This window comes from Budorcas taxicolor, chromosome 19 (assembly GCF_023091745.1).
Source record: "Budorcas taxicolor isolate Tak-1 chromosome 19, Takin1.1, whole genome shotgun sequence".
NCBI classification, from domain to species: Eukaryota; Metazoa; Chordata; class Mammalia; order Artiodactyla; family Bovidae; genus Budorcas; species Budorcas taxicolor.
This window is the reverse complement of record NC_068928.1, coordinates 43,752,616-43,780,508: the sequence shown is the minus strand read 5'-3', so window position 1 is coordinate 43,780,508 and position 27,893 is coordinate 43,752,616. Positions and strand designations below refer to the sequence as shown.

General features: G+C 51.8%; 2 protein-coding genes across 4 annotated transcripts; one reads left to right on the top strand and one right to left on the bottom strand.

Moving 5' to 3' along the window:
- Positions 1–1,157: 1,157 nt before the first annotated feature.
- Positions 1,158–6,012, top strand: SLC25A39 (solute carrier family 25 member 39). 3 transcript variants are annotated; one of them, XM_052658456.1, is made up of 12 exons: positions 1,158–1,292; positions 2,183–2,282; positions 2,416–2,475; positions 2,584–2,628; positions 2,904–3,013; positions 3,858–3,925; positions 4,072–4,196; positions 4,368–4,541; positions 4,853–4,962; positions 5,177–5,258; positions 5,331–5,411; positions 5,501–6,012. In XM_052658456.1, the coding sequence occupies exons 2-12, from the start codon at positions 2,198–2,200 to the stop codon at positions 5,614–5,616; spliced, it is 1,056 nt and encodes a 351-aa protein (XP_052514416.1). In that variant the 5' UTR covers positions 1,158–1,292; positions 2,183–2,197; the 3' UTR covers positions 5,617–6,012. The 3 variants fall into 3 exon arrangements, with proteins under 3 accessions (XP_052514416.1, XP_052514414.1, XP_052514415.1); XM_052658454.1 differs by having other exon boundaries at positions 2,880–3,013; XM_052658455.1 differs by having other exon boundaries at positions 1,189–1,292; positions 2,165–2,282; positions 2,880–3,013.
- A 1,056-nt stretch (positions 6,013–7,068) lies between these two features.
- Positions 7,069–16,054, bottom strand: RUNDC3A (RUN domain containing 3A). Its single transcript, XM_052658453.1, has 11 exons — positions 15,948–16,054; positions 12,212–12,327; positions 11,741–11,874; positions 11,469–11,554; positions 10,233–10,322; positions 10,027–10,107; positions 9,664–9,829; positions 9,391–9,548; positions 8,476–8,613; positions 8,252–8,358; positions 7,069–7,211 (listed from the first exon to the last, which is right to left on the bottom strand). The coding sequence occupies exons 1-11, from the start codon at positions 16,052–16,054 to the stop codon at positions 7,069–7,071; spliced, it is 1,326 nt and encodes a 441-aa protein (XP_052514413.1).
- Between the last annotated feature and the right edge of the window lie 11,839 nt (positions 16,055–27,893).

Genomic DNA, 27,893 nt, shown 5'->3' with positions numbered 1-27,893 from the left:
GCACCCGCTGGCTGGGTTACTCCGGGTCGGGAAGCAACCGTTCTGGGGGTGAGAGGCGGAGAAGCAAGTGACGTCAGAGTCACGGCCTACCATTCTTAAAGGCGCAGGCTCATAGCCCGTGTTCGTTTTTCTGTTAGAACAAATAATCAGTGAGCGAACGAAGTTTTAAAGGCGAGGCAGTTGGTGGGGTCTCGGCTAACGGGGCTGGCCCGGGAGAAAAATGAGTCTCCTGAGAAGCAGGATCGGAGACTTCGTTGTTACAGGATTTACGCCAACCTGTCACCCCGGAGAGACAATTTGAGGGGAGGGGTTTGGTATTTGTCCAGTTCGAATTCCTGGTTCTTAACTTTGACCCTCAGTTTCGTCTTCCGTAAAATGGGAAAGGCGAATAATAATCTATTTCTATAACTGTTGAGACGTAGAAATAGGTTTTGTGAGAGTAACCAACACAGAAATGTTGGTCCCTTTTCCCCCTACTTGATCCTATCTCAGTGCAAAGTAAGAAATCTTTTGTAACTTGCCCAGGGTCACAAGGAGGTGGGACGAAGCCCAGGTTAAACCCAGATCTCACAGGGGCTCCCAGGCCAGCCGCTCCTTGGGCCAGCCTGTCTGGCTTCAGTTGCTTACTCGCTAACTCCATCGCCCACACCCGCATGGTACCCCGCAGTTTGTCAAGTGGTTTTGGCGTTGCAACCTCGGTGGATTGTCTGTTAAATGGGGACGACCCTGTTTGATACGATCGTCATGAAGTTGTAAAAACCTCAACAAAGAGCCGGGTGGGTTGATGTTTGCCATCACTATCTGATCGCCCTCGCGATCCTGAAAGAATTGATTCAAATCTCTTCCGGCCCGCGAATGAAGAAAACGGGGGAAGTGCGTTACCCATGCTCGTTTGGAAAGCTTGCGGGAGCAGCGTTCTGCCGGGGTATTGGTGGGGGGGGTGTTGGGGACAATAAGTTGTCAAGTACAGCGCTGCCGCCAGGTCGAGCGCGGCGTGGAGACACACGACCTTGGCGCGCGGGCGGGACTGGGCACCAGCCGAGCGGGTTCCGGCTAGCGCGGGACAGGGAGGAGGCCGCGAGTGGGCGGGCCAGCGGCACTCCGGGCAAACGGTCGGTCGGCCCGAGGGGGCGGGGCCTCACAGGGCCACCCGGGGGCGGGGCGAGCTCGGCCGCTTTCCGAGTCGGCCTCGGCGCCGAGTGAGCGCGCGCGGAGCCCGCACTGGCGGCGGAGCCGCTATGGGTCCGCCCGGCCCCGGGCACCGCGCCGCTCGAGCACCGGCCTAGAGCCAGGTGGGCGGGACGGAACCAAGGCTGAGGGCCAAGCGGGAGGCAGAGGCGGGAGTTGGGTCCCTAGGGGTCCGAGGGAGGCTGAGCCGGGCGGGCCTGGGCTGGGAGCCGGGAGTCGCGGGGCGACCTAGTCGGCCCCACCGGGCGCTCCCTGCGCGAGGAGTCGGAACAGAATGTCTCTGAGGGGTGAAGAGCGATCTTGTCGTCCTATTCCTATTTCAAGCACTATCGGCCTAGCCTACCCCCCACCCCCACGCCACCATCCCGGCTCGCGAGAGAGAGCAGAGAAATTCGTCTTTACCCTTCGGCCCCGGGGCCTGGCCCTTCGGGCCTCGAGAGGACGGGTGCGGGGGAGGTCTGGGAGTCCTCACCTTCAGTCCCAGGAAAGGGGATGGACCCTTCGCCGCCCTCAGATTTGTTCCCTTTCCCTCACCTCCGGGCCTCACCTCTCCACGCTGTGCCTCGAGGCTCGCATGCACCCATCTCGGGCCTGGGCGCTGGAGTGGAGGGCGGCTCAGGCGTTTTGATCGTTGGTACCCAGGCCTGCCGGGGCACCTGCACTGAACTGGATCACAGTGCGCCGGTGTGGCGAGGGAGAGGGAATGGCGGTGGGCCGTTATTGTCCATTAACTGATGGGTGACTCGCCCAGTTTCCTTGCTGACTACTCCCAGTGTGACCTTGGGCCGGTCAACTCACCTCTCTGAGCATGTTCCCCACCCCCACGCCCCCAGCAAGGAGAAGCTGAGAATAACTGCTTTAGAAAGTGGTCGTGAGAAACTCATACTCAGTGAGTGAATGGGGTGAGAGTCCCTGTAGTGTCCCCAGGGACCCCTGCCTCCTTTCTTCCCCTTCCTGACTCTGATTTTTGCTCCAGTTGACACTTGCTTTTCAGAACTGAAGCTACAAGATGGCTGACCAGGACCCAGGGGGCATTAGCCCCCTCCAACAAATGGTGGCATCTGGCGCGGGGGCTGTGGTCACCTCCCTCTTCAGTAAGACGTGGGGAAAGTGGGGTGGGAGCAGCTGGGGGCTGGGGCTGACCAGACGTTGACAAGTGACTTGGCTCTGGATGAGGGGTCAGGGAGGGGTCCTGAAGGAGCCTCCAGCCCTGCCCTCCTCCCCTAGTGACCCCCCTGGATGTGGTGAAGGTACGCTTGCAGTCTCAGCGCCCTTCAGTGGCCAGTGGTGAGTGCCTGACCTTGGAGCCAATGAGGGTGCAGGGTTCCCCAGGGATGGGGTGCCTGGGGGCAGGTGGGGGACACTTCTGACTTGAGATACCGTCTTGTGTTTTAGAGCTGATGCCTCCCTCCAGACTCTGGAGCCTCTCCTACGCCAAATGTGAGTGCCCCGCACCACAGGGAGCCTGTAAGGGTTCACGGGAAGAAGTGTCCCGGTCTCTCAGGGCACATGGGGGCCCCACAGCTGTGGACTGGCACACACTTCTAGATCTTATCAGCCAGCCCTCTGTCCTACACTAAAACGTCCACTCAGGGACCCCAGGGTCCGCTGGCCCTCCAGGGATGGGAGCTCGCCACCTCCCTATGAGGTCCCAGGGCCCTATCTTTCTGACGCCTCCACCCCTTCCCCAGTGCCCTCCTCTCTCCGATCCACAGGGAAGTGCCTCCTGTACTGCAGTGGTGTCCTAGAGCCCCTCTACCTGTGCCCAAATGGTGCCCGCTGTGCCACCTGGTTTCAGGATCCCACTCGCTTCACTGGTACCATGGTGAGGAGCAGCTGTGCCCCTGGATGGGTCTGTAGGCATTTGGAGGGATACAGATTGGTAGGGCAGCAGACCCAGAAAACAGTGGGTAGCCTAAAGCATGTAGAGATGGCCAGTTCATTTTGGGAAGCGCTCCCCTGAGGGGGCAGGGCCTTCACTAGGTTTGAAAGGTGATTAGGAGTCTCTCGTGTTCCATGCTCAGTCGTGTCCGACTCTTTGAGACCCCCATCGACTGTAGCCCACAGGCTGCTCTGCCCATGGAATATTCCAGGCACCAGTACTGGAGTGGGTTGCTGTTTCCTGTTCCAGGTTATCTTCCCAACCCAGGGCTTGAACCCATGTCTCTTATGTCTCCCGCATTGGCAGGCGTGTTCTTAACAGTAGCACTACCTGGGAAGCCCAAGTAGGAGTCTCAGTTCAGTTCAGTTCACTCGCTCAGTCGTGTCCGACTCTTTGCGACCCCATGAATTGCAGCACGCCAGGCCTTCCTGTCCATCACTATCTCCCGGAGTTCACTCAGACTCACGTCCATCGAGTCCGTGATACCATCCAGCCATCTCATCCTGGGTCGTCCCCTTCTCCTCCTGCCCCCAATCCCTCCCAGCATCAGAGTCTTTTCCAATGAGTCAACTCTTCGCATGAGGTGGCCAAAGTACTGGAGTTTCAGCTTTAGCATCATTCCTTCCAAACACCCAGGGCTGAATCAAATAGGGAGTTACATGTGTAGAGGCCTAAAGAGCTCCTGGGTAGAAGTGAGGGCATCAGGAGGGCCCAGCCTGGGCCAGCCCTGCCACAAGCCTTGTTCATTTCATCCTTTCTCCTTTCGGGCTCGTGTCTGCATGACCAGGATGCTTTTGTGAAGATTGTGCGACATGAGGGTACCAGGACCCTGTGGAGCGGCCTCCCAGCCACCCTGTGAGCACCCCAGTTCTGCGGCTTACCTCCCCTGATCCCCTCATTCCGACCTCTTACTCCCAACGTTGGCTGGCTGAGTGGGATCAGGGAACCTTGGGAGGTTTGGGAGCTTTGGAGAGTCTTGGCTAACCTATACACACCCCCAGGGTGATGACTGTGCCAGCCACTGCCGCCTACTTCACCGCCTACGACCAACTCAAGGCCTTCCTGTGTGGTCGAGCCCTGACCTCTGACCTCTACGCTCCCATGGTGGCTGGCGCACTGGCTCGCTGTGAGCACAGCCCTGGGCCCGCCATCTCCTTTTGACCACCCCCCGTGCAGGAGCCCAGTCCAGACTCCCAACCTCTGCCAGCCTTGGGGTGGGGGGATATTCAAGACCCCCAGACTCTGGGAGGGCTGCCACTGGGACCTGTGAGCTGACCCATCCTCCCATTCCCCGCAGTGGGCACCGTGACTGTGATCAGCCCCCTAGAGCTGGTGCGGACAAAGCTGCAGGCTCAGCACTTATCATACCGGGAGCTGGGGACCTGTGTCCGAGCAGCTGTGGCTCAGGGTGGCTGGCGCTCACTCTGGCTGGGCTGGGGTCCCACTGCCCTTCGGGATGTGCCCTTCTCAGGTAGGCACCTGGAGTGCAGGGGTTGAGGTGAGGGGCCCTAGGAGGTCTATAGCTAAGCCCCAGTTTTGCTGCTACTAATCTATAAATCATGTAACTTCTCTGAGCCATGAGTATCCATCTCACGTGTGAAGTGGGCCCCACATTTTCATGAGACGCTTCCTGCCCAGGGCCTGTGAAATCCACTGGCACATAGCATGTAGGCTTCATAATTGGGAGGGAGTAGTCGTGATGTAGGTCTGTGGGAGATGGGAAGTCTGGGCCTACCCCACCGCCCTCCCAGTCTCTAATGAGTGCTCCCCCACCCCCCCAAGCTCTGTACTGGTTCAACTATGAGCTGGTGAAGAGCTGGCTGAGTGGGCTCAGGCCAAAGGACCAGACCTCCGTGGGCATCAGCTTTGTCGCTGGCGGCATCTCAGGGATGGTGAGTTGATCATGCTGCGAGTGAGGCCATTGATGTGTCCTTGAGGTGACCAAAGGGTTGTTGGAGATGCTCTGGAAAAGAATCTTTGCGTGCCTGTCCAGGGTACGCTCACTCCATTCACCTAGGGATGTTCTAGCTAAGGCCAGGAGGCCCCGGCTGGATGCAAGGGACGGGGGTCCTGGGAATGGAGACAAGCCTGTCTGCACCCCGCCAGGTGGCAGCCACCCTGACTCTACCCTTCGACGTGGTGAAGACTCAGCGCCAGGTCGCGCTAGGAGCAGTGGAGGCTGTGAGAGGTGAGGAGCCCTGGCTGGTGTGGGGCAGGGCTGGGGGTGCCCCGCGGGGTCTTATTGGGCCTGGATTTGCAGTGATGTCTCCGCACACCGACTCCACGTGGCTGCTGCTCCGGAGGATCCTGGCCGAGTCAGGCACCAGGGGCCTCTTTGCAGGTGGGCGTCTTTGTGTGTATGTCCACACCCTGGTGAAGTTGGTGCTCCCTGGGACTCGACCTCTGACCCTAGCTTCCCCTCCACTGCAGGCTTCCTCCCGAGGATCATCAAGGCCGCCCCTTCCTGCGCCATCATGATCAGCACTTATGAGTTCGGCAAAAGCTTCTTCCAGAGGCTCAACAGGGAACAGCTTCTGAGCCCTTGAAAGGAGCGAGGGGACAAGGACCCTACCTCTTCCATGGACGGGGTGGGGCAGGAGGAGACTGAGCCAAGTGCCTTTTCCTTCAGCACTGAGGGGAGGGGCCTCATTTCTCTTTCCTCCCCACTCAGCCCCAGGGGTAGGGGAATGCCCCTCTGCACCCACCCAGAGCACCCCACCAACCCCCGACTGCTTCCTGCTGTTCCCCATTCCCCGGCCCTGAGAATCATCACTCTCTCCCCTCAAGTTCAAGACCAAATCTGCTCACTTCTCCCCTCATTTCCCTGTGGGTTTGCTGTAAGTGAGCCTGTCTCTAGGAGCCACAAAACCCTGGGCCTGGCGTAGTCTGCACCCACTCCTGTTAATTTGTTGAGTCTAAAGATGATAAACTTCTTTCCAGTGCTTGTGACTGCAGAAGGTGTCTGGGTTGGGTGGAAAAACAGGGCTTGGTGAGCGATTTGCACAGAAGAGGCCTGGAAGGGACCTTGACGTTGGCTTTGGCTGCTCCTCCTGTAGAGGAGCCCTCCTGTGATGTTATGAGAGCCGGTGGGGGTGAGACCTTTACCCAAGGGCACACTTAAGTGATAACCCAGGAAGGAAGGTGGCTTCAATGCCAGGCTTTGGCCTAATGGAAGAGTCTAGACCTTTAGGCCAAAGCTGAATTGCTCAAGGTAATGGATGGGAAATGGGGCCCTGCCAGGGCTTGCCTTCTCCGTCTCTGCCCCACCCCCCACTCCCTACCCAGGATGTCCAACTTCTCTGCCTGGGGTAGATGAGTTATCCAAGGGGTCCTTAACACATTTTGGTGTTTCCCTGGGCTGACCTACTATTTCAGACACTTCATACCAAAAGCCACCCGTTCCCTGAATTATTCTGGCCAGTCTGTTTCCAGGGTTTAGCGGGTCCAGCATCACCTGGTGGTGGGCCCAGCACTAACTCTACCACATTCTGCCAACTTCAGGAGCGGGCCCCCTGTCCCAGCCCCTCCACAGACAAGGCCGCCCTCAGTCCTCTGGTTTTTATTTGCCTGATACCCTCATAGCTGCCCACCCCCCCTGCCCCCAGCCAGGGGGCTGAGAAAGGAGTGATTCTAGGGCATACACAGGGGCAGACGTAAGAGGCATGGGAGGTGGGGCTGCTGAGGCTGGGCCGCCAGCCCGAGGAGGGTGGGGTGATGAGCGAAGGAGAGTCCAGCTGGGAGCTAACCAGGCATCGGGGTCACCGGAAGAAGCAGCTTCCTGAGGGCTCCCCGTGGCCTCGGTGCCCCTGCCTCTCGGCCCCAGCGGCCTCCCTCCGCAGCTCCGGCCTCCATGGGCAAGAAGCTGAACTGGGCTAGAAGCAAAGGGTGTCTCCAGAGAGACTCCTGGCTGAGTGGGCAGCGTTCTCTGGGGGGTGGCCTGGGTTGGGGAGGCTCTGAGGAAGGGCGACAGGTGGGGCTGGCGCTGCCCACGCCGCTCCTCAGCTGGGGCTCAGTGCCGGGCTGCCCTCCGGACTGTCGCTCACCAGGCACTCGTTGGATTTGAAGCTCGCCAGGGACTTGCAGCTGGGGATGGAGGCCAGGGAGCCGCAGAGGCCCAGCATGGAGGGCGTGGGGTCCTTCCCTGGGGAGAGAGGGCGGGTGAGGCCGAGCCAACCAGCCTCCGCAAGTGAGTGGTGGGCGGTGCTCGGGTGCAGGCAGTGGAGGGACAGCCCTCGGGTCACCCGCCAGGAGACCCTCATTCTTGGAGCGCTGGCCTTTTGCAGTGAAACCTGGGAAGAGCACCTGGCGCTGTCATGCACAGAGCTGGGGACAGACACTGTATTGTAATCGTCAGTTTATGTCTCTGTCTCCCCCTGAGGGTTCATCGTCTCTTTGTCCGTTTATTAAACACATGGTGAGCACTTGTTCGGTTCCAAGTGCGGGGGATACAGAGAGCGGACGAGACACGGTCCCTGCCCTCATGGAGCTCACAGTCTGATGGGGAGACAGACACACGGACAATCACAGACACAGTGTGGCGGGGTTCCACGGTCCATAGCCTGCCTCGTCTCAAGGAAGTTCTAGGGTCATCCAGTGCGGTGTGGATTTTAGAAAGAAAAGACAGGCGGTCCAGGCACCAGGGAAACTAGGGTGGGAAAGCCAGGTGAAGCCAAGGAGGGAGGGCAACACAAAATGCATGCTTGAAGTCCTGGACATTCGCTTGAAGGGAGCCACTAATTTGGTTCTGAGCTTCCTGGCAGCCAAAGAGAAGGGGGAAACAATGGTCAGGCAACTGGTTCATAGAGCGCAGGAAATAAGAGCAAAATAGTTCGGCAAAGAACTCCCGAAGGATCTGTAGGGCCTTTGTGGGGCCTTTGAGGATGTAATGGAGCCCTCACCATTTGCCAACACTGGTGACTGTTCTAGTCAGCACCCCCATTTTACAGATACGAAGGGCTCAGCAAGGTGGACTCAATGACCAAGCTCCCACGACCAGAGAAGGCGCAGCTGGGACTTGTGCCAGGGTCTGCCTGAAACCCCAAACCAAGCTCTCAGTTGCTGTGCTAAGCTCCCAGGCAGGGTTGAGTGAATGAGGGAAATGGCTGGGGCCTGACTACGAGACCCAAGGCCTGGCCTCAGCCCTTTCGGAGTGGATACTGGGTGCTGGATTGGGGGGCTCACCGATGGGGCCCCAGGGCTCCTCGTCCCGCTTGCCCTCTCCCAGGCGCTGGGAGTCCGAGCTTAGACTGGCTTCAGCAGACAGGGGCTCCGTGCTCATGAAACTGTGTCTGTGGCAAAGCAGAGAGAGCCAGTGGGCGGACAGAGGCCCACAGCCCCCAGCGCCCCTCTTCTGTAGGAGACGAGGGTCCAGCACTGAGCTCAGGCTGAGTCTGGCTGGGGCTTACCTCCGGTAGAGCTTGGGGTTGTTGGCACCCTCGGCCCCACTGAGTGTGCCCAGTGATGGCCATTGGTTGACCAGGCGTGTGGTGAGGTCCTTGGAACCCTGGGCCAGGGGGGCGTGGTCACCAGGGATCAGACCTGTCCTGGGATGGGGAGGGGGGGTCAGGCCTGGCTGGAAGAGGGAGCAGAAGTGGGGAAGAAGGGCTCAGAGAGAGGTGGGGGGAAGGGCTAGGATTGAAACCTGGGTGGCAGAAACATTACAAATGTTGAGAGTCAGTGGGGCAGATCCTGGGAGTCAGTGGAGTGTACTGGGGGGTCACAGAGGTGATAGGAATTAGAGCACTTATGTTGAGGTTTAGCAGAATAATGAGATGTCAGAGTTAGGGTGGCGGGCAGGTGGGTGCAGAGCAGTGCAGGGATCATGAAGAGTAATGGGGTGTCAGGGGATCAGGCTGGGAGGCCTCAGGGTGATGAAAACGTTTAAAGAGGAACTGTTAGAAGGATGGGTAAAAGTGAGGTCGGGGGTCACTGTGCCTGATGATGCTCAGTGGGCCTAAGTTGCTGTTCAGACGTGTTGAACAGAGGGAATGATGCAATCATGTTGAAGGGCCTTGTATACTATTAATTAGAGATGCTTGTGAGTAATACTGGAGCTCCTGTAGTGCCGGAATCCCAGGAGTACTGCTGAGTGGCCATTCTAGCTGGTGTCTCGTAGCTAAGGATGGGGAGCCGGCTTGGGGCGGGTCTTATGTTGAGAATAAAGCCAGGTCGCCCGGGGAAGGGGATCTCAGGGTGGCGGTATCGGGCTCAGTGGTCTGATGTTGGTGGTTGGCATCAGGAAAGGTGATGTTAGAGTCAGCGGGGGCGATGTGGTCGGGGTGGCGGGGGACAGGGGTCAGGGCCGCGGCGGCGGCACTCACAGCTGCTCCTGCAGCTCCAGGATCACGCCTTCCAGCTCCCGCTTCTCCCGCTGGTTCTGCGCCGCCGCCTCCTCCAGCTGCAGTTGCAGCCGCCGGTTCTCCGCCTCCAGGTCCTTCAGCTGCGACTCGCGCAGACGCACCAGCTCCTCCAGGTAGCCCTGCGGGGCGCCAGCTCAGCCCCGGCGGCGAGAGAAGGGCGTCCCCGCGGCCGCCCGCCCCGCCTTCTGCCGGGCTCGCCCGGTCCACGCCCCGCCCACGCCGCGCGCCGCACACCTTCTGCGCGTAGACAATGCGGAACTTCTGTTCCATCTTGTGCCACTTGCTGTACCAGCTGTCCTCGTCGGTGACGAGCGGCAGGTACGGGTGCTCGGGCGAGTTGTCCTCGCTCGTGCTGCTCTCGGCGCTGTGCCGCTCCTCCTCGTCCGTCAAGTAGTCGTAGCTTGAGGGAGGGAGCAGTTACACAACCAAGGTTACACAGTTACACAGACGAGCCTCTTGGGCCGGGAGCGGGGGGCGGGGAGGGGGGCGGCATGATGCCAGACCGCTTGCCTCCCGCCCGCCATCCCCACCCCTCAGGGCGGTCGTCTGTCCGCACCCACCCACCTCCGCAACAATCGCAACAATTGGGCTGCTTACCTCTGAGTGAACTTTAGGTAGGGCGTGTAGTCGATGACCACGGGGGTCTTCCCGTCCAGCACTTCGCCCTTTAGGCAGAAGCTGGGGGCAGAGCAGCCACAGGGTGGGGGGCAGGTATGAGAGGATGGGAGTGTGGACTTTCGCAGAGAAACAACCCCAATCCCACCCACCGTCACGGCGACCCGCCACCGCCACCCAGACCCCACCTGAAGTCTATGGCGCTCAGTCCGATCAGCATCCCAGTGAGGACCGTGGCTTCCTCCCGCATCATGATGGCTCCTGAGTCGTAGAAGCGTCTGTGGGGAGGAGGGAGGTACCGGCAATGTAGTCTTCCCAGGGACCCCCACACCTCAGGGCTTCTCCTGTTGGCTTATCACAAACCTTGCCTGGAGGAAGGAGGTATCTTTTTTCCTGCTCACCCCTCACTGTGTCTCCCCCTCAGGCTGGGGCCTACTGGGGATAGCACCTGTGTCTCCCACCTATTAAAGCGCATGTCCCCTGAGATTCGACCTCCATCCCTCTGAACTACCCCTTCTCCACCAAGTACAGAGTCACCCAGATCCTTAAAATCAGGAAACAAGTCCCAAACAGTGCTTGGCATATAGTGAAGTGTTTGTCTCTCAGTCGTGTCCCACTCTTTGCAACCCCATGGACAGTAGCCTACCAGGCTCCTCTGTCCATGGGACTCTCCAGACAAGAATACTGGAGTGGGTTGCCATTCCCGTCTCCAGGGGATCTTCGTGACCCAGGAATAGAACCCAGGTTTCCTGCATTGTAGGCAGATTCTCTACCGTCTGAGCTACCAGGGAAGTGTTTTGGCATACAGTCAATTTTTTTTTAATATATGTTAATGTGAATCCTGAAATGTGAGGACACACCAGAGATACACTGCAGCTAAAAACATCAGGTTGGGTGTGACCACGTGAGGGGGGTAGCGAGGCACATGTCCCCACTGTACTCATTTTCCCCTTTGGCACATCTTGCCTGTGACCCTGCCTCCCAGACCCAAAGTCTCTGCAGACCCACAGTGTATGGACCGAAACTCTGTCCCCTGGGACTCTGTAGTCCATGGGTAGCAAGTACAGGACTGCTGCTGTTTGCAGAGCAGGTAGAGCTGTGCGCTATAGGTCATGGAACGAGGCCAACAAGTAAAACAATACATAGTTGAGGCTTGTCCAGAGCTGTGTGCGTGAGACCAGCACTGGGGTCATGGGGGATAATGAATTTGACTTGGAAGAGATGATGGTAGTGCTAAAAGTGTGTTCTGGGACGGGCTGGCCCAGCTGATGGGTGGATGGTCTGGGAGAGGGAAACTAGCAGTGCATGCTGGTAGTTGTAGTCCAGATACTGAAGGTTGCTGCCACAACTTAAAGATCAAGTGTGTTTAGGCAATGAATGTACACCCTGAGACTTGTGGTCCACACTGATTGAGGGGGTCTGACCTGGTGGTCCGAGTGTCCCGCAGGGCTGTGGTGATGTATTCCGACATGCGTTTCTCCATCAGTGCCACCCGGATCCATGCCCGGCCCTGGAAAGCACGTTCACTTTTACTGGCTGCCCCAGAGGGACCCATGTGTGTGCCCCTGGGTCTGGACCTCCTGTGGCCCTTCTCCCCAGGGCCTGTGGGCTGGGGCGAGGACCAAGAAGCAAGCAGCCCCTCTGTATCCAGAGGAGGGAGCAGCTGCCCTGGCCCTGCCCGCTGCAGGCCCCTCACCTTGGCCCGGGCAGTACTGATGTTTTCCATGTTCTCGATGCTGCTCACACAGTTGTTGGGCACTTTGCTGCAGGCCAGGCGGATGTAGTCCCAAAAGCCTCGCTGCCCATCTGAGCTGAACCAGCTCACCGGACCTGCTGGCGCACAGGCTGAGCCAGGGCAGGGAGCGGGCTCAGCAAGACCAGGGAGTTTGGAGAGGGTCCACGTCATGGGGCATCCACATGCATAAATAAAAGTAGCCATGCATGTGCGTCACGCCTGCCCCAAACAGACGTACCCACACATGCATGTACACAAAGGCCCACTGCTGGGGCTTGTGGGTACCCCTTGTATTGTGCCCCCCCTTCCCAGCTCTGTGCTTGAGCTTCTGTGCATGACCTAGAATTGGGACCAGGAATGGGGTTCAGACAGCCACAGAGTAGCTCAGAAAGGGGTAGCTGGGAGCAATAGGGGACAGGAACCTGGACCCACCTTTGAAACGGTGGCTGAGAATCTGCTCTAAGATGGCTGCGAAATTCACAAACTCCTCGGATGAGTCATCGATGGGCTCCGTTGTGTACTTCTCCAGCAGGGTTTTCACAGAGAACCTGGGTGAGAGGGAGGGAGAAGGGGCAGTGGGGTGTCAGGTGACAAGACAGGGTAATGGGGGTAAAAGGCAGGATAAGAAGAGATCACCAGGAGCACGGATGTGGTAGGGAGGCAGAGGGAAAGAGGGTGGGGGACTAGTGGGGCTGTAGTGACCAGAGAGGGACTGTGATGTGAGTGAGCAGGGTGCAGATGGGAGATTGATTGACACAGTGGGTGACGGAGAGGTGATAGGCAGAGAAGGGAAGCTTCAGGAACAAGGTATGAGAGGGGATGAAACAACAGGTAGAAGGATGAGGAGCCCAGAGCCAGGGGGCCAGCCCAGAGCCTCTTCCTGATCACCCACCCTTTGGAGTTGCATCCTCTCTGTCAGAGAAGGGTGGGGGTTGACTCAGAGGTGGGAGCTGCTTTGTGCCCCTGTCCTGAGCTGCCTTCTGCTATTGCTAGAACATTCTCCAGTCCCTTCTGGGGTGGGGCTGGGGTCACCTGTGCCAGAGCATGTGAGTTGCACCAAGCACATGGAGCGTGGGCATGCATGGGTGGCCAGGTGGACCCCCAGCACACAGATGCCCCCCTTCCCCCTTTTCCTTCCTAGCTTGGCCACCCACACACCAGCTGCCCAGAACCAGGCAGTGCAGAGCTGGGCCGGGGGAGGTGCAGGGCGCGGGTCTGACACACACAATGGGTGGGAAGGGGCACTGGCAGCAGATCTCTGGAAGGGGGCCTGAGGGCCCGGACACCTGGCCTCTCAGAGAGGAAAGAAGCCAAGGGAAGCCAATGGGGCTGAGAGACTGGAGCTCAGCAACCCCCACCCTCCCTCCAATCCACCCAAAGCCTGGGCTCCCTCTGCAGTCCCTACGCCTGCATTCTCCACCTGCCATCGCTGCAGTGGGGTGGGGCAGGGATGAGGACCTGGTTCCCAGCATCCCATCATGGCCCCTCTGTGGGTGGTACAGCAGGGAGGATGTATCCAGGGACATGGGGGCTGCTTGGCACCATCCTTCTTTCTCTAAGCTCATCCAGTCCTGTAATGTGCCCAGCGTTATACTCTGTATGTGTCATCTCATCTATCCTGACAGCCTTGGGAGGGAGGTCCTCTTAGTATCACCATCACCCCGATTTTACAGATAAGATAACTGAAGGGTCTAAGAGACTGACTGATTTGTTCAAAGTCACACAGCTTGTGAGGCGTCAACAGGTATGTCTGATCCCAATGCCCTTGCCCTTTCTGGGGCCTCCTGGTGGATGTCAGGATCAGTGAGGCCCCAAGCAGCCCCTGACTCCTCCACACTCTGTCCTCCGCTCTGGGCTCCAGCCCTCGAACACTGGCCGCCAAGGCTCTAGGCCAATGGCACAACTAACCCCACAGACCTCACTCCCTTCCTTTGAGTTGGTCTGGCCTGAGATAAGAGTCAGGTCAGTGCTGGGGTTGTACCAAGGGAGGCAACCTGGATGGACTCAAATCCTGTGTCCTGGTGGTACCTTTGTGGCCTTGGACAAGTCACTTAATCTCTCCAAGGCCCATATTCCCCAGGTGTAAACAAGAGCAATAGTACTTGTCTCATCAAATTTTGGTTCAAATTCCGGGAAAAGTCTGGGAGAAGGTGAGTGAGCAAGCCATGGGGCAGGTGTGGTAAGGAACTGGGCCATTAATGGCATGACCGGAAGGAGTCTGTGTTTAGGGCATTATCCGGACTTTATTATACAGCCCTGCTCCTGTGATGTCTTCTGGCCATTTGGGTCAGACCTCAGTGGGGGCCTGTGGCTGGTTTCAGCATGGCAGCCATCTGCCATCTGTCCTCAGGGGTGCTGTGGTGCTGGTCATCGCCCCCAGGAGCCCCATGGTGTGTTCCCTGCTCAGAGGTGCAGTGGCTGCTGCAGGTTACCATGGAGACAGGGCAACCAGGGCCCAGGGGAGCCCTTGGCCTGCTAAAGGGAACTGTTCCCAGAGCTGGAGGCAAACCACGTGACTGTGATGAGGCGGCAGGGACCAGAGGGGTTTCTGAGCCTCTGTCATGCTCGCAATCACCCCTGCCCCGCCAACTCTATCCCTCACATTCCAGCTCTAACCCCACTTCCAGTCCCCCAGAACGTCAGCTTCTGCAGCTGAGGCCCAGAGGCGTTTGTCCCTTCCCTACACTTTCAACAGTCCCAGCTGTCCTGGCAGGCAAGAGAAGGAAGAAGAACCTAGGAGGTCAAGAGAGATGAGAGGGACAGGAAGGATGGCATAGGGACGGGCTGTTTTCATGTGCCAGGTGCAGGACTAGGCTCCAACGTGCATCATGTCATTACCATTCCTTGGTGTGGCTGTTACACCTACGATGGAGATGGTGAGACACCCAAGGCTCAGAGTGGTTAGGAGACTTCCGCAAAGTGGTACAGCTAAAAACTGAAGAAAAGCCTGAACCTAGGACTGTCTGTGTTTTACACCACACTAGCAGGGCCTGGGAGGTGAGCATGGAGGCAGAGGCCTGCATTTGGGCTGGGCCACTGCCACACTCATTCCTTCTCTAACGTTCCAGGCATTTTTACAGAGGTCATGTGTGCACAGCACCATGCTAGGCACTGGGGATATAATGGTATGAGACAGACGTAGTAGAGCTGAGTGTGCACCCAGGAACCTGGAAGAGTTGCAGGAGACAGACCCAGGGCATCAGGTGGGCACTGATCCCCGGGGGAAGGAGCAGGACCACGGCTGGTATGCAGGCAGGTGGGTCTGGCAAGGGAAGACAGCTGAGCCCTCAGAGGTGGCGTGGGGCAGAGGGGAGACTGCAGGTGGAGAAGGCAGTTGGCAGGGGGCTCCAAGGGGGAGAGATGAGCACAGGTAGGGGCTGAGGACTGGTCATTCCTGGCTTCAGGGAGGGGAGAGTGAGCCACTGCAGGGCTGGGGAGTGGGAAGGTTCACTTTCTGGGCCCCAAGAAAGCGGGCAAGTCTTCCCAACACTGCGACAACCCCACCCTTGGGAACCTCGGCCCTCCCAATCTCCTCCCCTTGGACCCGGGAGAACACAGCTTCTGCGATCAGACCCTCACTCCTTCCCACCACAGGGGCAGTGCTGTGCCTTCACTGGATGGATTCCAGGACTTCACCTACATGCCCGGTTGACCCTGCCATGGGCTGCAACTGCCTAGAGATGGAGGAGGGCACCACCCCTGCTCCAGGATTTGAGCATTGAGAAATCTCCCAGAAAAGCCCTACCCCAGAGAGGCCAGGTTGGCAGGGATGGGAGTGAGGACATGCTTGGAGGGCGTTCGTTCCCCTCTCCCATCAGTTCTTCTCTGCCCACCCAGCTCCCGCCCCCAGCAAGGGAGCCAGCCCTCCCCACCCCTCCCCCTCACAGACAATGTCACTTCCTGGTTCTCACAGGAAGCTGCCGTGCCAATTAAACACCCCTCACCCTCCAGGCCCCAGGCTGGGCACAGGCCTGGCCTGGTCTGGCCTAGAAGGGTAGGGGCCAGACCTCTAGACCCTCTCCAAGCCTGGGTCTGAGGATAGCGGACGCGGGCTCCTCTTAACCCTGGGCTGCCTCCCTTTTCTTCGCGTCTGCTGTGCATCCTCGCATCCAGCCGGCCCCGTCGCCTCTCCTTGACCACCCCACCCCCGCCCGCCGGCGGTGCCCACCTGCACACGGTGATCAGGTTCCTGCGCTCCACGGCCACATTGCGGGAAGACGCTTTCTTGGAGGACAACCCCAGAGCCATGGTGGTCTGGACAAAGCTCGCTTCCATCCAGATGTGTGGCCACTGCTGCCGCCGCCAGCTGCCCCTCACCCTGCCCGGCGCCCCGGCCCCCCCACCGCCGGATCACCGCTGGGCCCTCTGCCCGCCGGGGCACATCGACCCCTCCACGGCCATCCTCCAGCCGCTGCGCGTGTTGCCCGGCCCCCTGGCTCTCTCCCCCGGCGGCGATTCCGAAGCAAAACAAGGCCGGGGAGGGAACTCTCCGAGGTGCTGAGCCGGGGCCCGTCACCCCCTCCCCTAGCTGCCCGCCCCCCTCGGCCGGTGACGTCAAAGCCCTCGAGCCCCGCCCCCTGGCAGGCCGGGGACCAATCCGCAGAGGGTGCAGGATTTGGAGGGGGAGGGGAAGGGACAGGGGCCTCAAGGAGCGCCGAGAGGGTCCCAGGGAGAGGCAGCGATTGGAAGGAAGAAAGGGGGCTTCTGGCTTGCCCTCCACCCCCAGGCTCAGAGCCCAGGACCCCACGTCTCGCGTCTCTGCGTCCCGACGCCTCTACTCCCTTGTTTCTGACCTCTGATCAGTGGTGTCTATCTCAGATGTCTTCTCATTTCTCCTCACCTTTATCCCGGCCCCCTCAGCCCACCCGTTGTCTATCGGCATTCCCAGTGAGGCCAGGCCAGGTCTGCGTCCAGAGACCCTGGAGACCAAGGAGCAGTCGGAAACTGCGTATCTGTCTGCCCCCGGGCTTGGTTCTTCTGCGCCAGCCGGCGGAGTCCACCGCTGTAGGGTGGGGGATGGGAATTCAGAAGGAGCCGTAGGAGCCCTGAGCCTGGAACCCGTCGGGACAAAGAGTGGAGAGTAGACTGGCAGCTAAGGGCCTGGGCTCTGTGGAGGTTCCCAGCAGTAGAGCTGATGCCCATAGTGGTGCCAAGTAACTGCTTCTGAGTCCTACCTCCTCACACCACCCCAGAGGCAGCTGGTTTGAGGATTAACCCCTTGGTTGCTAGAATTGCTGCAGGGTGCCACCAACCCTCTCTTCAAAGCCAGAAAAGCTGGTTGCATCCATTTTCCGTGTTTATTTTTTTAAATTGAAGTATAGTTGATTTACAGTGCTGGTTGCGTCTTTTAGGTGGTTGCATCCTTTAGGGAAGGTGGGGGAAACAGAGGGACAGTCTGGCTTCCATACTACCCGTTGCTCTCTCACACCACTGCTCCCACATGCTCCATCTCTCTGTTCCTCTATTTAGCCTGTTCTCTTTCAACCACTGAAATCCCCAGCTCCCACAGAAAGGCTTTCTGTGTTGATCACAAGAGCTTCACCCAGTTTCTCCATCTGGCCTCAGAAATGTCCATTGTCCAACTCTGCCCACTCTCTGGGTTGACGCTGCTCGATAGTGGCTGGTCAGTGTCTCCACATTGCTCCAGATGGGCACTCACATCTGAAAATGACCAGCAGGCAGGGACCCTCCATTAGCACAAACAGAGGAGGGAGAGATGAAAGATCTGTAGAAATTCCCAATCTTGATCTGACTTCCTGGGGACTGGGGAGAATGTCCTGACTCCAGCACAGATCTCCTGCTCACTCAACCTCAGCCTCAATTCTTGGCTTCTGGGGCCTCAGACTTAGTCTTTTCAGCCCCTCCACTCTGCTTTTTCCCTCTCTCCTCACCTTCGTCTTCCTTCCCCCAGATTCATTGCCAGGGGCAATCATGATGTTTGTTCTTCTGCTTTTCACTTGCAAGATATATTAGATGCGTGAAAGAGCGCCTAAATCACATATGTGCAGCTTAAAGAATACTTACAAAGCACACAGCTATGTCATAGCCTCAATGATCAAGAAATAGGACATCACCAGCCCCAGAGGACCTCTCATAATGCTTTTGCCAGATCTCATCTTCATCCATCCCTGTGAGAGATAACCACTATCCAGACTTTTGCAATGAGCATTTTCTTGTTTTTCTTTATAGTTTTACCACCTACACATCCATCAGTAAAAAAAATACAGTTCAATGTTGCCAGTGTTTAGGCTTTGAAGAAATGGAGTCATAATGGATGAATTCAGTTGTAATTTGCTTCTTTCAGTATCATATTAGCGAGATTCATTTCCACTAATACTATTCCAGTGAATATCTCTACCACAATTTATCTGTTTTACCATTGAGGGTCACTTTGTGCACAAGACAGGGCCAAGTCAGAAAAACAGAAACCATATGATTTGAAATAGATGAGATTTGGTCACACTGGAAGACTAAAAAAGCGAAAAGAGAAAGCAGAGGCACCATGGAAGTAGTGGAACTCATAACTAGGAAAGCAGCAGGATTGAGAGAACACAAGGGAAGAGGTGGGATCCCACAGGTAGGGCTCAGACTCAGCCAGAGCTGCCAGTGGGCTGCCGCTGGTGCCATCTACAAAAAAGAGCCATCTAGAAAGCTGGTTCTCAAAATACAGAAAAAGCTGAAGGCTGGAGCCAACTTCCAATGACAGAGTGACTCTGAACAAAACCCCTCAAACAGGAAGATGTCCCTTCTCTTCTCCTGCCTTCCGTCTCCCTCTAGTGCCTCCTATTAGAACCTAACGGGAAGTCAGTTAGTACTGAAGTCTGGGAAACAAATTTGCAGAGTTTTGCTCTGCCTTACCAGCATCAGTGAAAAGAGAGTCATGAAGAACGAACCTGGAGCAGAAAAGTGTTAGTGTTAGTCATTCAGTCGTGTCCGACTCTTTGCAATCCCATGATTTGTAGCCTGCCAGGCTCCTCTGTCCATGGAATTCTCTAGGCAAGAATACTGGAATTGCCATTCCCTTCTCCAGGGGATCTTCCCGACCCAGGGATGCAACCCTGGTCTCCCACATTGCAGGTAGATTCTTTACTGTCTGAGCCACCAGGGAAAGCAAGAATAAAATAACCTGCACAGAAAAAGCAGGGACTTTCTGCTTAGCATGTGCACACATCTTTTCTATACATGTTTGAACAATAACAACTTCATGCCTTTGCCCATTAAGATGCAATTGTCCAAAAAAAAAAAAAAAAAGATGTAATTGTCATTTGTACAAAGGTCTGTGCTCTAGCGCTCCCCACAAAGCAGAGTTGCAAAATCTCTGCAGTAACAATATCCATCTCTGGGTAACACCTTTCTGAGTTCAGCCACATTTTCTCTTTTGTTGTTGTTTAGTCGCTGTTACATCTGACCCCTTTGAGACCCCATGGACTGTAGCCCACCAGGCTTCGATGTCCATGGTATTTCCCAAGAAAGAATACTGGAGTGGGCTGCCAATTCCTTCTCCAGGGGACTCTTCCTGGCCAGGGATCAAACCCACGTCTCCTGCATTGGCAGGTGGATTCTTTACCACTAAGCCTCCAGGGAAACATATTTTTCTCGAAAGGAACCTAAAGACTAAATAATAAAGCTCACTACCAACAACAATCCTTTTATAAGAGGATAAAGCAAAGGAAAGAAGGAAAAAATTGTATACATACATATATACATATGCACACAGAGTATATAATACAAAACAAGCAAGCAAGAAAATACCCATAGCTTCTACAGTCCTTATTTCTGTAACTGGTTAGAAGTTGATATTTTTAATTTCCTGTTTCATTACTCATTTAATTTTCACTTTGCCCTTAGCCAGCACTTCAGTTGGCTGTTGTTTTTCAAACCATGTCAGGTGACCACTTCATTCGTGAAGAATCGAGATTCTCAGAATTGGATTGCTGTCAGTTGAGTGGAACCATTGTTGTATCTAGTGAAAGGATTCCTCCCCTCGGTATAGCAGATGTTATCAGCATCCCTCCCACACTCCCTAAGCACTGGGGACAAACTTCTAGCTGCCAGAAAACTGCAACGCTACCCAAGGGCTCTTATCTCTGACCACTGAAGCTGCACTACTCAGATGCTAGGCAGGCAGAACATTCTGAGGAATTCTACTCCAATCTTCAACAACCCTCAGGCAATAACTGATGGTGACTGGTGGATAAATGCCCCAGTTCTCTCAGCCATCTGGTTGGATAGTCCTGAGGCTTCATCATTACTGGTTTCCTGAGTCCCCAGCAGGACTCACTTCCAGCCCACAAGATTAATTTCCTTGATAGTGCAGCCTTTATCAGCCTTCTCTTTTCTGTGTCACTTTCTCACTTGGAGGTAGTTCCTCATGTGTGTGCATGCTAAGTCACTTCAGTCGTATCTGACTCTGTGACCCTCTGGACCGTAGCCCGCCAGGCTCCTCTGTCCATGGGATTCTCCAGGCAAGAATACTGGAGTGGATTACCATGCCCTCCTCCAGGGCATCTTCCCAACCCAGGGATATTACCTCTCCTGCGTTGGCAGGTGGGTTCTTTACCACTAGCATCAGTTCTCAAATATGGGAATTCCCTGGTAGTCTAGTGGTTAGGACTCTGAACTTCCACTGCAGGGAGCTTGGGTTCTATCCCTCATCCGGGGAACTAAAATTTTTACATGCCTCATGGCGTGGCCAAAACAAAACCAAAAAAAAAAAAACTCAAAAAATGTGCATGCCTTCAAATCTTCAACTGAGGTTTTATTACTAGGGGGACCTCCCTCCCCTGCCAAACCCAGTTGGTATCTAAAGTGATCCTAGGAAGCAGATCCCCTAGGGATTCTGGAATTGGATCACTCACCATCCAAACAACGATAAGAATTCCGTGGCTAGGGTAAGTAGGGTGCTGCTACCCAGAGCACCAGCACGATTACTAAAACTCTCCCCCTGGTGAATATAGGGATGCACCACCTGTGCGCATCTCTAGTAACTGTGATATGGGAGGGAGATGGGAATTAGAAGGATTGTGGTCAGTCAGTCATTGATAAATGCCATCAAACTGCTAAAAGAAAAAAACACAACAGACTCACAATGGCTATTAACTCAGGATACAGTGTAAAACCCAGGAGTCTTCTAGGGCAGCACTCAAGGAAATTCTCATCTGTACCCCATGTGGCTACACTGTGCTGAAAATCAATCCCATATTGCTGTGGAAGTAGCAGGAGGGAAGGAGTGGGACACTGAGCCCTGGTATGGAAACATCTGCTCTAGAATCCCCATGTTATCCTGAACCAATAGGGCCAGTAGACATGGCCTCTCTCCCTTGATGGAAGAGAGCAGTGTCTCCTTGCCAGATAAGATGCAAGGTCCTCACCTGAGGCAGAGGCCTCACAAGATGATACTTGTTCTCTTCAAGATCTGGCCCTGATCCCACTCCAGGATTCTAGAGACATGACCATGGGCAAGTCTCAACCTGGAACAAGTGGGGAAGTACTATCCTAGCTAAGGGGAGAAAGGGATTATTCACCAAAAATTGCTGCAGGATCTGGCTAAGGTAGCAGCAGAAATTGGGAGAACATGCTTGAGAACAGTTCTTGAGGGTGTTGGCCTAGAGTCGGGGAGTGGAATAAAAGGCTGGAGAGTGGAGAGTTTATATTGATCTGGGATACTCTGCCATGACTAAGCATTTAATATTTTAAAGCCCTAGAAAGGACATCTGAAGCCAGTTGCAATATGCTACTGGGATAGAGCAGCAAAGTTTGGAGGAAATCATGTGTTACAGCAAATGAGGTGGAGACGCTAGCGTTTCCTTGACAGAGTAGCGGGGAAAGGCCAAAAGGTTCAGAAAGATGAGCTCACCAGAATGCAATCATTATATAAGACCAGAGAACCCTCCAGCTTCCTGTGTTCCTCAGGAGGATCCAAAGACAGTCCCTTAAATAAAGTGAGAAGACACATGCTTTATTGGGACTTTCCTAGTGGTCCAGTGGTTAAGAATCTGCCTGTCAGCGCAGGGTACACTGGTTCAATCCCTGGTCCAGGAAGATTCCACATGCAGTGGGGCAATTAAGCCCATGCGCCACAATAACTGAGTTCTTGTGCTGCAACTACTGAAGCCCAAGAGCCTATGCTCCAAAACAAGGAAAGCCACTGCAAGGAGAAGTCCACGCCCCACAGCTAGACAGTAGCCCCTGATCACCGCAGCCAGCAAAAGCCCACACACAGTAATGAAGGGCCTGTGTGCCACATCAAAGACCCAGTGCAGTCAATAATAAAATTTAACCAAAAAAAAAAAAAAAGAAACGTGCCAGTTGTTGGAAAGACACCGGCATCATTTGCCACTCAGTAGGGGCTATTCTCTGCAGGCCAAAGTTGATAGTAGTGGACATGGCTATGGAACAGGGCTTCATAAAGTCAATGGGTATGACTGGGACCCAGAACAGAGGCCAGATGATGGCACTTAGTCATCAGAGTCAAGGTGGATGTAATTATATACGCAAAAAGACCAAAATGGAAAACAGCAATCTACTGTGATCGCTAATGGTCTTCACATGGAAGACCATGGTCTTCCTAGGTAGGTGGACAGACAATGAAGGTATTTCTGGATTTATATAACCAAAAACAAGTTGAGATTTCTATGGTGGTCCAGTGGGTAAGACTCCTTGCTCCCAATGTAGGGGCCCTGGGTTCAGTCCCTAGTCAGGGAACTAAATTCCACATGCCGTAATTTAGAGTTTGCATGCGTTAACTGAAGATTCTACATGCCTCAGTGGAGATTGCAGATCCTGTGTGCCTCAGCTGAGACCTGGTGCAGCCAAATAAATAATTTTTTTAATACAAAAAGCAAGAATGGGTAAACAGAAGGCTGATGTCAGCCACTGTGAAGGAAAAAATCACAATCCATCACCCAGTTTCCAGACCCTAGCCATTTTTTCAGCTACAGAATCCGTTAATCAAAGAGGAGGACAGTTCCCTTCAGGAAGAATCTTGGAATTCCACAACAAGCTTATCTCATAGTAATTATCTCACTCTTCCTCCAAAGCCATTTCTCAGAGCAATTGTACACTAGCGAAAGATTCAGCTCTTTCAAGGCTTTTGGGTACAGGATCTGAGCTGACAGATATAAGGGGGATCAAAATGCCATCATGAACACGTATTAGAGTCGGGGCATCCAGGGGCCAAGCAATAAAAGGAGACCTGGCAAAGTCATTCCCACAGTGGGTCCAGTAGGCCCACAGACTTACCCGGTAGTTAGTTTCTTGATCCCTGAATACATAACTGAAATAGATGTTCTTGGCAGAAAGCAGAACCCCCATATTGGTTTCCTGAAACAAGAACCATCAAAGTAGAAAAGACCAAGTAGAAAGTACCCCCTGCCAAGATATTAAATCAGAAGCACTACCACATCCCAGGTGGAATGACAATGATTATAGTCAGCCACAAAGGATGCGGCTAAGCTGGGGCACCAGCCACAGTGAAAGATACCACGTGATGCAATAAAATCTTGCTCGCAGCAACCCAATGCAACCAACTAAATAAATATTTTTTTTAAAAGAAGTCTTTCTTATTTTGAGGTTATGATATTTTTTTCTTAAATTATCTTCCAAGAGTTTTGTAGTGTTGTTTTACTTCAAGGTCTGTAATTTACCTGGAGTACCTTTTGTGTATGGTGTGAGGTGGGGATCCAATTTCAGTTTGATCCAGCTCCATTCACGATTTTTTTAAAAGTGCTTTTCCCACTGCTTTCCTGTCTCTGATCAAGTACCTGTGCATGTGTGGGTCTGTTTCTCCGCTCTGTGTTCTGCTTTAGTGGTCTCTTTGTCTATCCTTGCACCAAATTATAATGTCTTACTTATTAAAACTTTATAATAAGTCTTGAGGTATGGTAGGGCAAGTCCTGCCATCTTGTTTATTCTTAAATGTGTCTTGTTTTTTCTTGGCCACTTGTGTTTCCCTTGTGTTTTGGTGCAACAAAAACAAGCTTTATTGAGGTATGACTGACAAAATTATGGATTAAAAACTAAACTTAAAAGGATATATATTGGAATTGTGATTATATTGAATCTGTAGCTTAATTTGTATAAAACTGACATCTGTATAATTCTGAGTCTTCCAATCATTGGATATAGTATATTTCTCTTTTTACTTAGTTCACCTTAAACATTTATCAATAAAATTTTCTCATTTTATTCAAAGAAGGCTTCTACATATTTTGTTAGGTTTATTTTAGGTTATTCATAAGTTTTATGCTATTTTGAAAGATACTTTGTTAAAATTTCATTTTCGAATTCTTGCTGGTGGAGATGAGCAGTTGATGGTTTTTTTTATTGTGCTAAAAAATATATATAACATAAAAGTTGCCATTTTGACTATTTTTCAGTGTACAGTTCAGTGGCATTAATTACACTCACAATGTTATGCAAACTATCACCACTATCTATTTCCAAAATATTTCCATCACCCTTCATCAGACTGCTGTGAACATTTGGGTACAAGTATCTGTTTGAGTCCCTGTTTTCAATTCTTTCGAATTGCTGTGTCATATGGTAATTCTATGTTTAACTTTTTGAGGAGCAGCCAAACTATTTCCATGGTGGCTGAACCATTTTGTATTCCCAGTAACATAGAAGGGTTCCAATTTCTCTACAGCCTCACCAGTACTTACTATCTTTCAATTTTCGTAATAGGCCTCCTAAAAGGTGTGAAGTGGTATCAGATTTCTGTTTTCTTAATACCTAATGATGTTGAGGATCTTTTCATATTTATTGGCCACTTGTATATCTTCTTTGGAGAAATATCTATTCATGTACCTTGACTATTTTTAAATTGGGTTGTTTGTGAATTTAATTTTTAAGTTGATTCTTTTAATTTATTGAGCATTTTTATAAATTGAAATAATTAATCTGTGACAATTTTTCTTGCTACATGATCAGATTTTTTGCAAATAATAGGTATTTTCTTTCTCACCAAATAACAAGCATCCTTGTCCAGTTTCTGACCTCAGAGGGAAAGATTTCAATCTTAGATATGATGTTTGCTATAGGCTTTTTATAAACATCTGTAATCAAGTTATAGAAGTTCCCTTCTATTCTTAATTTGCTCAAAATGTTAATCATTAATGGGTGGCAATATTATCAAATACTTTCTTTGTTTCTGAGATGAATATATGGTTTTAATTCTTCATTCCTGTTCATGAGGAGGATTAGATTAATTGATTTTTCTAATGTTACTAAACTCTATATCTGGGATAACCCATTTGGTCATGATGTATTACCTTTTTCTTTTATTACTGGTTTGTTAATGTTTTATTCATTTAGGACTTTTGAATTTATGTTCATGAGTAAGACTGACCTATTATTTTTCTTCCTTGTACCTTCTATGCCAGGCTTTGGTACTAAGAATATGTTAAATGATATGTTTTCTATAATCTGGAGTCATTTGTGACTGTTTGGAAGTATTTCCTTCTTGATTATATGATTAAATTTAGTGATGAAGTTCTCTGATCATGGAATTTGCTTTGTGGGAATATTTTCGAGTGTTTATTCAATTTATTTTATGATTGTAGACTATGTAGGTATTCTATTCTTTTCCAGTCCTAGAAGGTTTTTGTCAGTTAATTTCTCCATTATAAAATCAGCATTACTGAAGTACAATTTACACACAATACATGCACCTAGGTTAACTGGGCCAGTCAATGAGTTCTGACCAACACATATACCCACCATTAAGACAGGGAATATTTCCATCACTGGGAAAGTCTCTTTAGTGCTTCTTCCTAGTCAACCCTCTGCCCAACCCCGACCCCAGGCAACTATTTATCTACTCCCTTTTGCTGCAGACTAGGCTTTTTTAGAATTTCATGTAAAAGGAATCATGGATTTGCTACGTTGTGTGTGGCTTCTCCTACTCAGCACATTTTGGAAATTCATTTATGTTGTTAATTCATTACTTGTGTGCTAAGTTGTTTCAGTCTTGTCTGACTCTTTGTGACCCTATGGACATTAGCCCACGAGGCTCCTCTGTCCATGGGATTCTCCAGGCAAGAAAACTGGAGTGGGATGCCATGCTCTCTTCCAGGGGATCTTCCCCACCCAGGGATTGAACCTGCATCTCTTACATCTCCTGTATTGGTGGGTTCTTTTTCACTAGTACCTAGTGCTATGTAATATTCTATTATATAAATGTACTGCAATTTAGTTGTCCATTGTTGTTGCTGGACTTTAGGAATTTTTCAGTTCTTCTTACTAGTATAAGTTGCTAAAAATGGCATTGTATAAAGTATTGTGTAATGAGGTGTTTTCATTCCAGTTGGGTAAATACCTAGAAGTAGAAACACCAGGTCACATGAGAAGTACATATTTACATTTGTAAGAAACTTCCAGACTTGCAAAGTAGTTGTACCATTTTATATACGCATCATCAATGTAGGGGAGGTCATGTTATTTCACATACTTCCCCAATATCCAGTATTTTTACTCTTTTTAAAATTTATTTTATTGAAGTCTAGTTGATTTATAATGTTGTATTAATTTCCGCTGTACAGCCAAGTGATTCAATTATACATATATATACATTTTTCGATTATGGTTTATCATAGGCAATTGAATACAGCTCTCTGTGCTATACAGTAGGACTTTGTTGTTTATCCATTCTATGTATTATTCTTTTTAATTTTAGTCATTTCAGTATGTCAGAGTGGTTCTTCTTTATTGAAGTGCATTTTATATACAGCAAAATGTTTCAATTTTAATCACTATCATTTAATGATTTAATAAATACATGCGCTCATGTATCCCACACACCAATTAGGACACGAAACATTTCCATCGCTCCCAGGAAGTTCTCCTCTGCCTCTTCCCAGTCAATCCCCACCATCACCAGAAGCAACCACTGCTTTGATTTCTAGGACCACAGACTTGTTTTCCTTATTCTAGAACTTTCTACAAATGGAATCATATAATAAATACTCTTTGGCACTGGCTTTTTTCCTTCAATATAAACTTTTTGAGATTCATTAAAGCTGTAGTATATATAAGTAATTTGTTTATTTTTATTGATGAGAAATGTACCACAGTTTGTCCATTCAGTCCCTTACTGATTGATAGACATTTGAGCTGTTTCTAGCTTTTTGGCTACTATGAAAAAAACTTCCACAAACATTCTCATTAAAGATTTTTATAGACATATATTTTATTTCTCTTAGATAAGTACCAAGAGTGTGTGAATGAATCACAGGATACGTATATGATTGACGTGATTAACTTTTAAGAAACTGCCAAACTGTTTTTCAAAGTGATTTTTCCATTTGTACAATGTACACATGTGTAAGATTGTTCCATCTCCTTTCTGACACTTGGTGTTCTCTTTCTTTCTTTTTTTTTGGCCATACCATGTGGCTTGTGAGATCTTAGTTCCCCAACAAATGATTGAATCTGGACCCACAGCAGTAAAAGTGCTGAGTTCTAACCATTGGACCACCAGTCTATTTGAATTTTAGCCATTAAGCGGGTATGTAGTGGTATCTCACTGTGGACTTAATTTGCACTTCTCTGATGACTAAAGATGTCAGCATTAGCCATCATTAGATGTTTTTTCATGAGCTTATTAGCCCATTGTGCATTTTCTTTTGCAAAGTGTCCAGGTCTTTCATTAACATTTTAATTGACCTATTTGCCTCTTTTTATAATTGAATTGCAGGGGTTCTTTATGTATTCTAGATGCAAATCTTTTGTCAGATAAAAGCATTGCAAACATTTTTACCCAGACCATGATTTGCTTTAAGAACTGAGGTGTTGCATTATGTTGTTTTCCAAGATACTGAACTTTGTTCTAACAGGCTAGTCTCGAAATTATCCATGATCAACTTAATTCATTTGAAGTTTATTTTTAAGCTGTTAGGGAAGATCTAAACTGGCTGTTGTTGTTGTTTAGTCACTAAGTCATGTCTGACTCTGCGATCCCATGGACTACAGCACACCAGGCTTCTCTATCCTCCTCTAGCTCCCAGAATTTGCTCAAATTCATGCCCATTGAGTCAGTGATGCCACCCAACCATCTCATCCTCTGCTGCCATCTTCTCCTTTTGCCTTCAATTTTTCTCAGCATCAGAGTCTTTGC